Source organism: Erpetoichthys calabaricus, chromosome 4 (assembly GCF_900747795.2).
Source record: "Erpetoichthys calabaricus chromosome 4, fErpCal1.3, whole genome shotgun sequence".
Taxonomy (NCBI): Eukaryota; Metazoa; Chordata; class Cladistia; order Polypteriformes; family Polypteridae; genus Erpetoichthys; species Erpetoichthys calabaricus.
The window spans coordinates 214,909,445-214,923,476 of NC_041397.2; the positions used below are offsets into that span (position 1 = coordinate 214,909,445).

Below are 14,032 nucleotides of genomic sequence, written 5' to 3' on the forward strand. Positions count from 1 at the left end.
ACCGATCCGGTATGGAAATGTGTATTGTTGTCCGCATATTGATGTGGCAAAATTTTACACCGGATGCCCTTCCTGATGCAACCCTCCCCATTTATCCAGGTTTGGAACCGGCACGAAGAAACACACTGGTTTGTACATCCCCTGTGGCTGGGTTACGTAAAGCAATTTGACAAAATTTTTAAAAAACAAAAATGTGATATCTGTCTCTTTGATAAAGCAAATAAATAATTGAAAAAGCCCCAACTAATAGTCAGTTAATGAAGTCACAGAATACATCAGAATGTTATGATGTGCATTCATTTTTAATACTTAATGAAAAATAAGGAAATGCTTATTTTGCCACAATTGCAATAAGCAGATAAGAAAACTTAAAAAATAATCAACTTTTTTTGACATTTAATAATTGTTAACAGTAGTTGAACGCTTTTTCATAATTTCAAAGTGTTACAATAAGTGAAATTTATTTCATATTGTAACTTTATATTAAAAACAATTAACAATATTTGACATGGGATATGATGTATATGTGCAACAGTTTTGTGGTTCATGTGGCCCACCAGGATCCACCCATGCCTTTTGCTGCTTATTATTTTTCTACTCTTAGCACCACAATATTTTTATGTTATTTGTTACATGTTTGGATTTTTAACCTAGTGGCTAAAGGTTAGCAATCAAAAATAAATCCATAATCATAGTTGCATTTGTTTTTTGCATTTGTAGACATGGGATCATAACCTTGCAAGCCCTATCAGAATCAAATAGAAAGCTGTGGCTTGAAGCTATGGATGGAAAGGAGCCGGTAAGATGGAAATGCTTTTATTGCTCACACTCACTCACACACACACATGCATTATATATATACATATATACATATTATATGATACTGGCCAGACCCGATTTTAGGACAAACTAGTTTAGACTAGGCCAAACCAGTCTATCTGAAGTGTAATAGGATGAATCAGTTTGGCCTACTCCGAAGTAGAGTATCCTGAAATTAATGTTGAGCTCCCAGGACAAACTGTTCAACATATATATATATATATATATATATATATATATATATATATATATATATATATATCGTCAATTATTCTATAATTGAATAGTTTATTGCACAAATGAAACATCTATAACACTTTAGTTTAGGTGCTGCAACCTAACAAGACTTTGCTAACAAGACTTCAGCAGAGGTCTTAATAAATTTTTAAAGAATCAGTAAAATGGTAATTCATCTCTGTGCAGTGTGGCATGTTAAGTGCCTTTAATATACTTGTGAATACAATGGCTTTCCAGGTCTTACACTAAAACATCAAGAGAAATATGTGACACTTAAGCCACCAACATGAAGTTATTTTAGTAGGCCATATTGCAGAGCTAAAAAAGCACTTTATGTTTGCTTGGAAAGTGTTAATAACACCAGAAAAACCTTTGTTAAGGTCCTGTTACATAAAAGTAGGTGAATAATGGATGCATTTTTGCTGTACCTAAACTAAAGTGACACGTTTCTTCAGGATTTGCATTTGCAATGCTGTGCTTGTATTCCCATTTCAGAGTGTGAAAACCAAGCACCACTCAATCTGATCTTAAAAAAAATCCTTCCTGCCACTCTAAAAACCTGCATGGCTTTTTCACTGCAAGGATGATGACGTTGCACTGATGGTCACTAACGTCACACTCGCTACTTGTTACACCAGCAATATTAGCTTGCTGTTACTTTTGTAATTCTTGGAAGTTATCATAGAAAAAGTAATGATTCCTATTGATCCAAATATTAATTTTTATTCAACTGATATACATTTAATTTTTCTTCTGCCAGTTATATTATAAGCCAGGTGGTCTCTTTTTTAGAGAGGAATATGTCTGGATTACAACCTCAAAATATAATCAATGTGGAAATACTTGATTAGATCTCATATATGATAAACTTTCAGTTTGCATGACAAAGTAGAAACCAGAGATAAACAAAACAGTAAAATTATAATTGTAATTGCAAATGCAGAATGCGTCAACCTGCTATCATATTAATGTTATAATTAACAGTAACTTTGTTTTCTAAACCTCTGACAATTAAAAACCATTTTGGAAATAAGTTAGATTTTGATACACACTCAAACATATTGTAAATCAGTATTTACAGTTTTTAGAGCATTTTAGGTCATATTAAAATTCAAATTTTTGGTGTCATGAATGTGTGGATATTACATACATAGTCCTAACAGACTTAATTCAGTGACAGTGATTTTAGGGTTGTTATTGAAGGGAAGAGAAGATACAATAGATGTAGTTAAGGTAAGGCATGATAAAACATTGATCCTCCTGTTAAAAGTGGTATGCCTAATTCAATGTCAGAATCTAAGCCAGAATATTCCAAACCATAAGGGTACTTAAAAATAAGGTGTTTTTTCTTGACGTCTTTCCTATTTCTATAAAGTTCAATCACGATTTAATACACAAAGCCATTTTTTCTGACATGATGACCTGCCATGATGTCACATAAGCAGCATCTGTCTAGCAATCACATAGCATCATAGTGACCAGACTCATGCTGGCACCCATTATACTAGAACCAGAAATTGTTTGTGTCCATCCAAATAAATAGACAAAAAGGTAGATATCATCAAAAAATAATGCCAAAAATGACATTATCAAAATAGTGGTAAAAACAAAAATAAATGCTAAAACTAAAATGAACTGTAATTTGCACAATTGAGACATTTGGATGTAAAATACATCCATCTGTTCACTTTTTAACCTGCTTATCCAGATTATGCTCTTGGGCTTGTAGAGAAAAATGGCAAATGTTTATAAATTCAAACAGCACAATACAAAGTGTTGTTGGTAAGTGTTTATCCATGTATTTTCAAGTTAGGTTGTATGTATTTTGCATTTACATTTTTTTCCTTTTTATTATTACTAATGTGTTATATTGCACTGATAGAGCAATGTTACTTGTCAGTTTCTGTTCAAATATTTTAAATGCTCTAAGATTTTTGAGCCACTTGTTATTTGTTAGCAGACTGCACTGATGATATAACATTTATTATAATATTATATCTGCCATCACCATGCAGAGTGGTTTAGAGCCATTTAGATGCATATATTTCTAACCTTACACTAGGTATCTCATCTTTTATGACACTGTATACAATATCGTAGAGTTTGGCCAGCAACATGAAAAGCTGTCTATGAAATAAAGATTGATTCGAGTTTCTAGGTCAAGCCTTTAATGATGCTGCTTTCATGTGTAGCAGAAAGGGAGACAGTGAACCAAACACATTCATAATATTTTCCACAGATATGTTGTCAGTACAGTCCAGTTGGCTTTCATTAAAACACACTCTTTCTCTTTAAATTAACATCTCCAGGAACCAATCAGTCTTAAAAAAAAAAAACCTGAGATTGATTGTATGACGTAGGTTAATGACCTCTACTAGGAAAAATGCACTCTTCTGAAAGGTCTGTTAATCATGCTGGGTATTATGAGCATAAATTTAATTATGATAGGTCAATACAAAGGTGAAAGTGGTATCTAGGAGAATATTTTAAGTCACAATATATTAAAAACAGATGTGGAATAGGTGTTTGTATCAGCTATTCTTTTGTGTCAACAGGAATAATATCACTAAAAGTTGTGTTGTCTTCATTTTGGTTTAGATATATACTCTACCGGCCATTCTTAGCAAAAAAGAAGAAAGTAAGTTTTTTTTTTGCTCCTTTTTCATATCATCATTATAAGCAATTGCTTTTGTTATTCTTCATAAATTAATAGTCAAAATCTTGAGTTTAAGGTTCCAATGTTTCCATTTGTAATTACAGATAAATTCAATATATTTTAATTTGAGGAACTGGAACTGCATGCAGCATTTGTGTTAAAGGAATTGTTTACTGCTTTATGGTTGCTGTTTGCTTACTTTGCTGAAATCATTCTGAATCTGGGCGGCACGGTGGCGCAGTGGATAGTGCTGCTGCCTCGCAGTTGGGAGACCTGGGGACCCGGGTTCGCCTCCCGGGTCTTCCCTGCGTGGAGTTTGCATGTTCTCCCCGTGTCTGCGTGGGTTTCCTCCGGGCGCTCCGGTTTCTTCCCACAGTCCAAAGACATGCAGGTTAGGTGGATTGGTGATTCTAAATTGGCCCTAGTGTGTGCTTGGTGTGTGGGTGTGTTTGTGTGTGTCCTGCGGTGGGTTGGCACCCTGCCTGGGATTGGTTCCTGTCTTGTGCCCTGTGTTGGCTGGGATTGGCTCCAGCAGACCCCCGTGACCCTGTGTTTGGATTCGGCGGGTTGGAAAATGGATGGGTGGATGGATTCTGAATCTACTAGTTTCTGTGCTTTTTCATTTGTTTAAATCCTATCACTTTTGCCTTCCTCAGTGTTTCTGAATGAACAAGGCTTTAACTTTGTGAAGAAATGCATCCATTTGGTGGAGACCCGAGGTATGAGGCTATCACATTCTTTTTAGCATCTTTTTAATTAATTGTTCAAAATAGAATGCAGTTTTTATCAGTTAATCAAACTGCTGCTGTCTACCACTTATCATTATTATAAATTTTCACAATACTTAATATAAGCGTCTTCCGAAATGTGACAACCATTGTTTCAATTTGTGTAACATTGTACAAATAAATACAGTGCTATTCTGTTAAAAGTCTGTTTTCAGTATAGTTTGATGTAATAAGTTTTGATAAGTTGTATCATAGTTTTTTAGGAATAGACTGAGGCACTGCCTAAAGCTGATGGCTGCCTTGTGCCCAGTTCTGCCAGTACAGGCGCCACTGTATTGGGGTTCATAGATTAGATGAATGAATGAGATTCACACTGGATGACTGCAAAGAGTACTCATTTTAACAGACCTATACATCCCATACAAGGCAGAGTTTTGTTTTGTGTTAGAATAAAGCTATTATAAATCAAAAATGAAATTACAGTGAATTAGTAACATACATGACAAAAATCAATTTAAAGAGCCTACAATATTATTTAAAAAATCATTGTGCAGTATTTCAAAAGCAACGGGATGGCCGTAATCATTACTATCACTGGTGGCACGACAAAAGCACGTGGGACAAAAGAGTGCTGTAACAAATGTGTATAACAAAAATGTGAGTTCAAAGACTAATGAGCTCATCTAGTAACCCTCCTTGGGGGTAGTTTTATACACACACATCACTGAGACAGAAGAAAGAAAGTTCATTCTGTTGCATTTTTAGAGCAAAAATATAAATTATAAAGATCTCTGGTTGTACTTTTGAAAAATATGAATTAAATAAATTATATATATACATACCTTAACAAAAAATTTAATGCGATGGTAAAAACTACATCCTTAACACAACTGAAAATGTACCACAAACCCATGTACATAAAATGGTACCTGTGCTGTGCAATCCTTTCCAACAAGTCTAAATGTGGCACCTGTCCAGATGTTGGTAGTAACTGTTGCAGGTGGACATCTGTTAATCTGGATGTAGGAGTAGATAGTACTGTATGGGCAAAAACCTATATCAGGTTATAATAAATAATTTGGTGGCATTTGGTAGATACTGGTGTAATATCTTTGTATATACATTTCAGATTCATATTTTCTTTTTAACAAATACCACATGTATTAATGATAACACTGTGGACACTGGTGCAGCTCTTTATCTGTCGAAACACTTGTTAACATTCAACTACTCAAATGAATTCAATAGCGGTTATCTTCTTCTATCTTTAGTCCTACTTCAAATTGCTGAGCACTCCAATATTCCTAATGTGAATTTCCCATTGGGATTAATAAAGTATCTATCTATCTATCTATCTATCTATCTATCTATCTATCTATCTATCTATCTATCTATCTATCTATCTATCTATCTATCTATCTATCTATCTATCTATCTATCTATCTATCTATCTATCTATCTATCTATCTATCTATCTAAAGGGATGAGTTCACTTTAATGGCCATTTTTAGATTAAGTCAGGTTAGCTGGTTTCTTCTACTCTCTGCAGTCCTGGGTATCATTTGGCACAGGATCCATAACACTCATCTCACACCATTTCCATCCACCACTTTTTTGGTCATCCCCTCTATCTTCATCTTGGTGGACCTCTTCACCCTGTCATCGTTATCTGTCTTTCATTTCACAAGCTCAAGGCTCCTCAGTCTGTTTCTGCTCAGCACAACATTAATTGACACATTTCTTTTCTTATTTAGCATTCTTGCTCTCACTCTGCAACACCCCACACTTCCACCAGATCATTTTGAGTTTTCCTTCATATTTGGACTTAATTTGCCATATTTTCACTACCATTTAAACTTTACATCTCTTAAATATATTTTGTAAATTGCAAATTGTTTAACACCTGCAATTGTTCGGAATATTGCTTGAAATATTTGATCAGGAAAAGTGTATCATGTTATTTTTTTGATAATAAGTATTAAAGAATCAAGGGAAATTCTGTATTTATAGGGTTGCAGAAGGATATTAAATTTGTTACACAGAATTTGGCTTAGTAGCTGTAGTCTGCCAGATAGGCAGGTCCATTTCATTCCATTCTCTTTCAGCATCCTGCCACCAGAATAGAAACAGAATGGTCTCATGCAAAGTTGATTCAATGATATTAATGACATGGGCAAGGCCTTGATGATGCATTTTTAATTTAAGTGATACACTGTGATTTGAGATTATTAAATTATGATCTCTAACAGTTTAAGTTGCAAGCATATTACAAACTGATTGGGAAAAGGATTAGTTATCTAACAAAGAAAAAGAGCAAACGTTAATACTACACCTCGGTACGTTGAGCACACAATGGGTAGCATCTCAAGTTGTGACATGCTGAAATTCAACTACAACAGTGAATTGGTAATGCAGAAGTCAGCAGTCATAGCACTGGCAGATCATTTATTTGCCATATTTTGAATTTCACCTTCAGCATTTTTCTGTAGTATTCATCATCCATCATATCTTTGGCACAACTGTGACATCTAGTGCTCAGAATCACCTCATCTGGCAGGCCAAATCCTCCTCTTGTGCATTCAGGTTTCACATCACTGAGACAGAAGAAAGAAAGTTTATTCTGTTGTATTTTAAGAATAAAAATATAAATTATAAAGATCTCTGGTTGTAAAAATGTGCTTTATGTCTTCATTATGCAAAATTGTAGTTTTGTTTTTCATTTCTAATCTCATATGCACCAATGCTATTTTGTTCACTGTTCTAATTAAAATGCCACCAGTCATCTAGTTGTGTGAAAATTTTGTAGCGTCTCTCTGAGGCTTTTAACAGACAAACACATTTTCTGCTCTTTCAACAGGAATCAACACATTGGGTCTCTACAGAATAGGAGGTGTCAACTCGAAAGTACAGAAGTTAATGAATGTAGTTTTTGGTATGTTTGTAATTTTAGCTTTTCACATTTTTCAGTTTGAAAGTTGATGAATAATCGTAATTCAGAAATACCCTTTTACAGTGATGTTATACTTCAATAGTCTTTACACTTATCTCATTTGTGTGAACCTTTCCAGAGGCTTAATTTGCCATATGATTAGAGTATATTTATCAAAAGTATTATAGCTTGCAAATTAATTTTTTTCAGAATGAACTAAACTTCTTACACTGTTGATCACTTTAATATTTAGGTTGGAATAACTTATTACACTTCTTTGTTAAGATTCAAACGGCATGGCTTAGTGTTCATTCAAACTCTGCTGTATGTGATTTTGCACATATAGTATTTTTTCAGTCAATCTCTCAGCTCTGCAGATGGTGCCAAACACATCCAGAAATGTTACCCTGGGGGCATGAATTAAGTTGATCTGAATTTTACACATTTGGTTGTGGCTTTAAGCCATATATAAAACGCTAAATGTTAAACAAACCACAGTTTCCAAATTCGTGAACAAAGTAAAATGTTTAATATTCTCTGCCTGATACCATTTCTTACAATCCTTCACACATGTCAATAGCATTTTTAGCAGCATTTCTATTAATTGTATAATGTTTTCCCATCAGTGTAGATTATCTGTCACAAGTAGGAATAAATCAGAGTTTTTCTTTTAATGTCACATTATCCCTAAGTTTGTTAAAGTATTAATTTAATTATTTGGTGCCCCAAAAAGCAAAGGATTAAGGTAAAAGGAACTTTTTCAGAACTAGGTGCCATTAGATGTGTTGTCCCCAAGGGATCAGTGCTGGGGCTGCTTCAGTTTTTAACATACATAAATGATCCTGATAAAAATATAAAAGACAAGATGGTAAAGTTTGCAGGAGGTACTAAACTAGGAGAAGGGGAAGATAATGCAGAATCGGCTCAATCAATACAAAGGAACATAGGGAAAATACAGGTTTGGGTAGATGTATGACAGGAGAAATTTAACGTGATCAAGTGTAGAGCATTAAATGTTGGAAACAAAAAATGTTTGCTCTAAATACACAATGGGAGGTTTGAATCTTGAAATTACGTCTTATGAGATAGACCTAGGGCTCATAGTGGATTCATCACTATCTTCATCCTGACAATGTGCAGAAGCCAGCATGAAGGATAATAGAATGTTAAGTTATATAGCAAAATGTGTAGAGCACAAGTCAAGGGAGATTATGCTTAAACTATATAATGTTCTGATGAGTGTGTAGTTTTTGTCTCCATATTACAAAAAGAGTAGAGTGTTGTACCGTGTTAGCCATAGATTGATACAAGAGAAAGTAGGGTGAAATGACACCTTTTATTGGCTAACTAAATAGATAACAAATGCAAGCTTTCGAGGCAGCTAAGGCCCATTCATCAGGCAAGGTGTGCATTAGTAATTTATTTAGTTAGCCAATTAAAGGTGTCATTTCACCCTACTTTCTCTTATTACAAAAAGAGACATAGCAGCACTAAAGAAAGTCCAGAGAAGAGTGACATTGTTGATTCCAAGAATGCAATATATTGATTTTGATTCAGTTGAAGATTTGTCACTTACACAGTTATACACATAAAACCTGTAGTGAAATGTCAACCAGACTATGCAAAAGAGAGTAAAAGATAAGAAATATAGACAAACAGAAAAGTAAGTATAAGACTAAATAGAGCACCCTAAATATTAAATATGACAAAGCTAAATAGAAGCCCCCTGAATTTTAAATATAAAATATTAATATACATAGTATATACTGTATATAGTGTGACATATAGTGCCAAAATGACATATTAGATCATTTATTATATTATGACATAATAACATATAACCATTGTGCCGGGCAAAGGTATTAGATACAGTACTACAAAGTGTATAATAACACAAGACAGCATGTGCAGATGATTTTGAATTCCTCAATTAAATTCTATGAATCATTAGTATTGCAGAACATCTATTTATTTAAATTTATATGCAATGTACTATAATACATAACATGCAGTATGTGGACATCTAAAGTTAAATATAGTATTGAATAATACTAAAGATGACTAATAATTCTTGTAATCAGTCAATAGTATGGGAGTAGGGTGTAGTTATAGACTGTGCTGCTAGGTATACTGCTATTGTATGCCTACACCCTTGGTAATTAGTCTGCCAAGTGACATTGTGCTGATTCATTTGAGTCCCCATGAAAAGACTGTTACAAATGCAAATATTACATTGATCTGCTGAAGCGTCTGGAGAGTTGCATTTGGAAAAAAACCAACCGGAGAAGCAGTACACGTAAAACTGCATATACCGCTGCACCATAACAACACTCCTGCACGCATCATGTTGTCCATGTTTTTAGCCAAAGATTTTCAGACCAAAAACATTGTGGTTGCTCGCTATGCACCCCCCACCTCCACCCCCCCAGATTTATTAGATGTCACTCTCTGTGATGTTTTTTTGTTTCCAAAATTAAAATTGAGCCTGAACAGAAGATGATTTACTACCATGAAGAAAATCCAGGGGAAATAAAATCTGGACATGGTGACTAAAGATGAGTATAAGAAAGGAGTGGGAGAAGCAAGGGGACAACTGTATTACATCTCAATGGGAGTATTTTGATGGTGACTAAAATGAATTGCTGCATGCTTATAATTAAGCCTTTTTTTTAACAATTTTAACAATTCCAGGAATTATTCTTCCCCACCCTGTATATTCCTATACTGTATATATAAATCAATAAAACAATATGAGGCAGGAGTGAGATCAAAAAAGACCTGTGTGTAGGATATGTTGAAACAATATTGTATGGCACATCCTGATTGAGAAGACGCATGGTCTGAGAATACAAGCTCCTCATGAGCCTCCCTGTTTTGTCCATAACCAGAGCGGTTTGCCTGATTTTAGCAGGAAGAAGAGTCAGTTACTAGGGTGCGAGGAGTCCTTGATAATTTTGGTTGCTCTGACCCTATACTGCTTAATGTAAATGACCTAAAGGGAGGGGAGAGCAGATCTAATGGTGTGCTCCACTGCTTGCACCACCCTTTGAAGGACATTACAGTCTTAAGCAGAGCAGTTACAAAATCAGAATGCGATGTTCAGTGTCAAGATTCTTTTTATAGCACCAGTGCTGAAAGCTTTTAGAATTTCTTGGAGGACTCAAAATTTTTCCAGTTAGCTCAGAGAGTACAGATGCTGCCTTGCCTTTTTCATCTTGGAGCTTGGATAAGCTGAATCCATGTCAGGTCTTCAGAGATATGAACTCCAAGGAACCTCAAGTTGCTCATCTTTTCCACTGTACATGCTTAAAAATAATAGTTCTTTAATGTTTTTTTTATGGTGCTTTGCTGGTTTGTGTGCTTCCTCATAGAACTATTGCTTGAGAAAGAATCATCAAAGAATTATTCTGAGATAGGCTCTTTGCATATGAAGATGTTTTTTTGTGCTTTGAAAAAATTCATAACATGCAGAAAAAATTAAATCTTTAATTAATGGTAGGTCCTTTTAAAATCAGGAACACATTGATATTTCACAAATCTGTTATCATATCTTATTTACTACATGAAGCCTGTTAAGGATCTAAAAAAATAAAGATTATTTCTGGAACCTTAATGTGGATGAGTTTTTTGGGAACCAAAAGTGGTTCACCTTAGTTTGGTGAATAGTCTGTTGGGAACTAGGGTACTGAAAGCTAAACAATAATTTCTGATGTTTGAGGAAAGACTGAAGGAGTTGAACCTTTTAAGTCGGAGCAAATGGAGATTAAGAGGTGACATAATTGAATTGTTTAAAAATATGAATAGAAATAGTACAGTGAATCCCAGCTATTACTTTAAAATATATTCCTCAACAAGAACATATGGGCACAGTTAGAAAATTGTTAATGGGAGATTTTTAACAAACGTTTGAAAGCTTTTTTTTCAAGCAGAGAACCGTAAGCACATGGAATAAGTTACCAGGTTGTGTGGTGGACAGTAATACTTTGGAGAAATTCAGTAAAAAAGGATTAGCAGGCTTGTTGTATGGAATAGCCTGTTCTCATCCAGATAGTTTTAATATTCTAACAACTTAGGAGAGCTATAAAGGCATATACCAGGTAAAAAACATTAGGAAGAATTCAGGACTCGTATAAGGTTTTTCACTGAGGCTTGATTAAATGCACTTTCATCTAATTTATTTCAGTAGTATATGTTTGTTTTGTTATATTTGGATATACTGTAGACTGCACAATTGCATTGCTATGTGCAAAAAAAAAAATGCCACCAATATGTGCCACCCATGACTCTGCCATCTGCCAAACTGGATATGAGAAAATGAAGCAGTAAATTTTAAAAAGTAGAAATAATGTACTGGGATGTTTTTAAAATTTATGTAATTTAATCCCTATAATAATATTCACAAAACGTCCATCTCTAACTGGAAACCAAGAGTCATTTCTGGGTAATTACAAGTATGCTCGAGCATCTATTTTAGCGAAAACAAAAACAGATTTACTTGCTGAATTTTGCCATTTTCAACAACTAAGGAAAAAGTGTTTTTTGATTAATGTCTAGCAGTAAATTAAAAAATTCCCAGAACTCATAACTCCAGAATTTCAAGTACGTGCAAACCAAGAATACAAAGCAGAATTTTGAAGAAAGGAAAAGCTGGAAATCAAACTAAAATGGATCCACATCATGTATTCTGAGTGATATAGTTACTTATTTGTTACTTATTTGAATGTGCAGCTTATTTATGGTTCATCTTTTTTAGCGGATACTCTACCAAACACTATTAGAATAGCCATAGTGTTTTGTGTTTACCGGTATTTTAATATTTATTGATTATTACACTAATTCCTTCAAGGACACATTTTTTGTTTCCACTGAAACAATGCATCAATCATTTTTTATTTAAATAGTGACAGTGAGTTTCGTATTACAGACACTGCTGGAAGCTTATGAAAAATACAATCAGAGAAGATTCAGGAAGAAATTCATAGAAAAGATCTTGGGAATTTGGAACAAACTACTAAGTCGTGAAATAGTGGAAACTTTCACAACTTTTTCAAGTTTCTGAATGTAATGCTGGGACAAGTTAATTATCTAATTAAATGAGTTTGATGAACTTCATGGTCACTCATTTGTCAAACGTCTCATTCTTCCCATCTACTGTAATTACCAGTATTAACCAGTTTAGTTATAATTCATTTTTGCAATGTAAGTGAATGTTTCATTAAGCCTGTCAAGTAGATCTTCTATACATTATGTTCCCTTTATACTTCAAGTAATGCATTCTAGCAAGTTTAATTACTTGTAAGTCACACAGTACAATAAATGGAAAGCCAGATGCAGCACGGTTTATTCATCTGATGTGTCTTGTATATAATGTCCTCTTTCATGGATACATGAATGTCACATTTCTAAAAGCTATTCATCTTTGCAAAGGTTTTTTTTTATTTTTATTTTTTTTGTTTTTGCAGAAAGTAGTCAATATTTTTGAAAAGCAGAGTAGAACTTAACAAGGCCAAAGATGATAATCTGTTGACAGGTCAAAACACATATTACTCATTCTCTTCATAAGTACATTGTGACCTTGCTGTTATAGTGTTAGCAGTTAAGTTATAAGGTAGCAGCATCAAATTGCTTCTTTGTTTTGTTGTTTCCGTGGCTGTAAGAGTGTCACTGAAGCCTTTCTATATCTTTTGTGGGACAGTGTTTATTTTGACAAACACTGCAGAAATTGACACAATTCCACCCATAAAGTAACATTTTCTCTGTAACAGAAAACTTATTTGTCCTAGTAAACTCTAATCCAACAAATAAAGAGGATTATTGCAGGGCTTTTCTGCTAGTTATAACAACACCCTAAATGTCAGTCATTTTCTAACTCGCTATATCCTAACACAGGGTCACGGGGGTCTGCTGGAGCCAATCCCAGCCAACACATTGCGCAAGGCAGGAACAAACCCCGGGCAGGGCGCCAACCCACCGCAGGACAAACACCCACACACCAAGCACACACTAGGGACAATTTAGGATCGCCAGTGCACCTAACCTGCATGTCTTTGGACAGTGGGAGGAAACCGGAGCACCTGGAAGAAACCCATGCAGACACGGGGAGAACATGCAAACTCCACATAGGGAGGACCCGAGAAGCGAACCCATGTCTCCTTACTGTTAGGTAGCAGCGCTACCACTGCGCCATTTTGTTGCCACACCCTAAATGAATCAGTCATACTTTTGCAATACTAGAATTTAATGTTAGATACTTACCTGTCCCTTTTTATTTTATGAAGAGTACAAGTATCCAATTTTCAGATGCAAGAGAAATGTGTACATAAATATCAAACATTTTCAATTGCATTAATTATTGCATATACTGCACATACCCTTGAGACCTGGAGTTAGACCAAGATTATTGTCCTGCTTGACCAATGTCCTTAATGGTTATTAAAGGATATCGGTTCTAGAAAAGGCATCTGGCCATGTAAATTTCTGCCCTTTTCCCCTGAAGATTTGGTGGCAACTAGCAAACCCAGCTAATCCCGGAAAGTGACCGTTACATCTGGCAAATACAGAAATATTGTATTTTCTGTATCCATCCACCAATTTGCTCACTGTAGCTCACAACAGCAGAATTAAGTAAAAGGCATGAATCAAATGTTAATGGATCTCCAGTCC

The 14,032-nt window shown here is 34.7% G+C and overlaps 1 protein-coding gene across 1 annotated transcript in view; it reads left to right on the forward strand.

Annotated features, from left to right (window-relative positions):
• arhgap42a (Rho GTPase activating protein 42a) overlaps window positions 1-14,032 on the forward strand; it is a 425,370-nt gene that overhangs the window by 363,818 nt on the left and 47,520 nt on the right. The window contains exons 11-14 of the mRNA XM_028800283.2: window positions 721-799; window positions 3,655-3,694; window positions 4,369-4,431; window positions 7,298-7,372. Coding sequence (XP_028656116.1) covers window positions 721-799; window positions 3,655-3,694; window positions 4,369-4,431; window positions 7,298-7,372 — 257 coding nt within the window. The remainder of the gene's footprint in view (window positions 1-720; window positions 800-3,654; window positions 3,695-4,368; window positions 4,432-7,297; window positions 7,373-14,032) is intronic.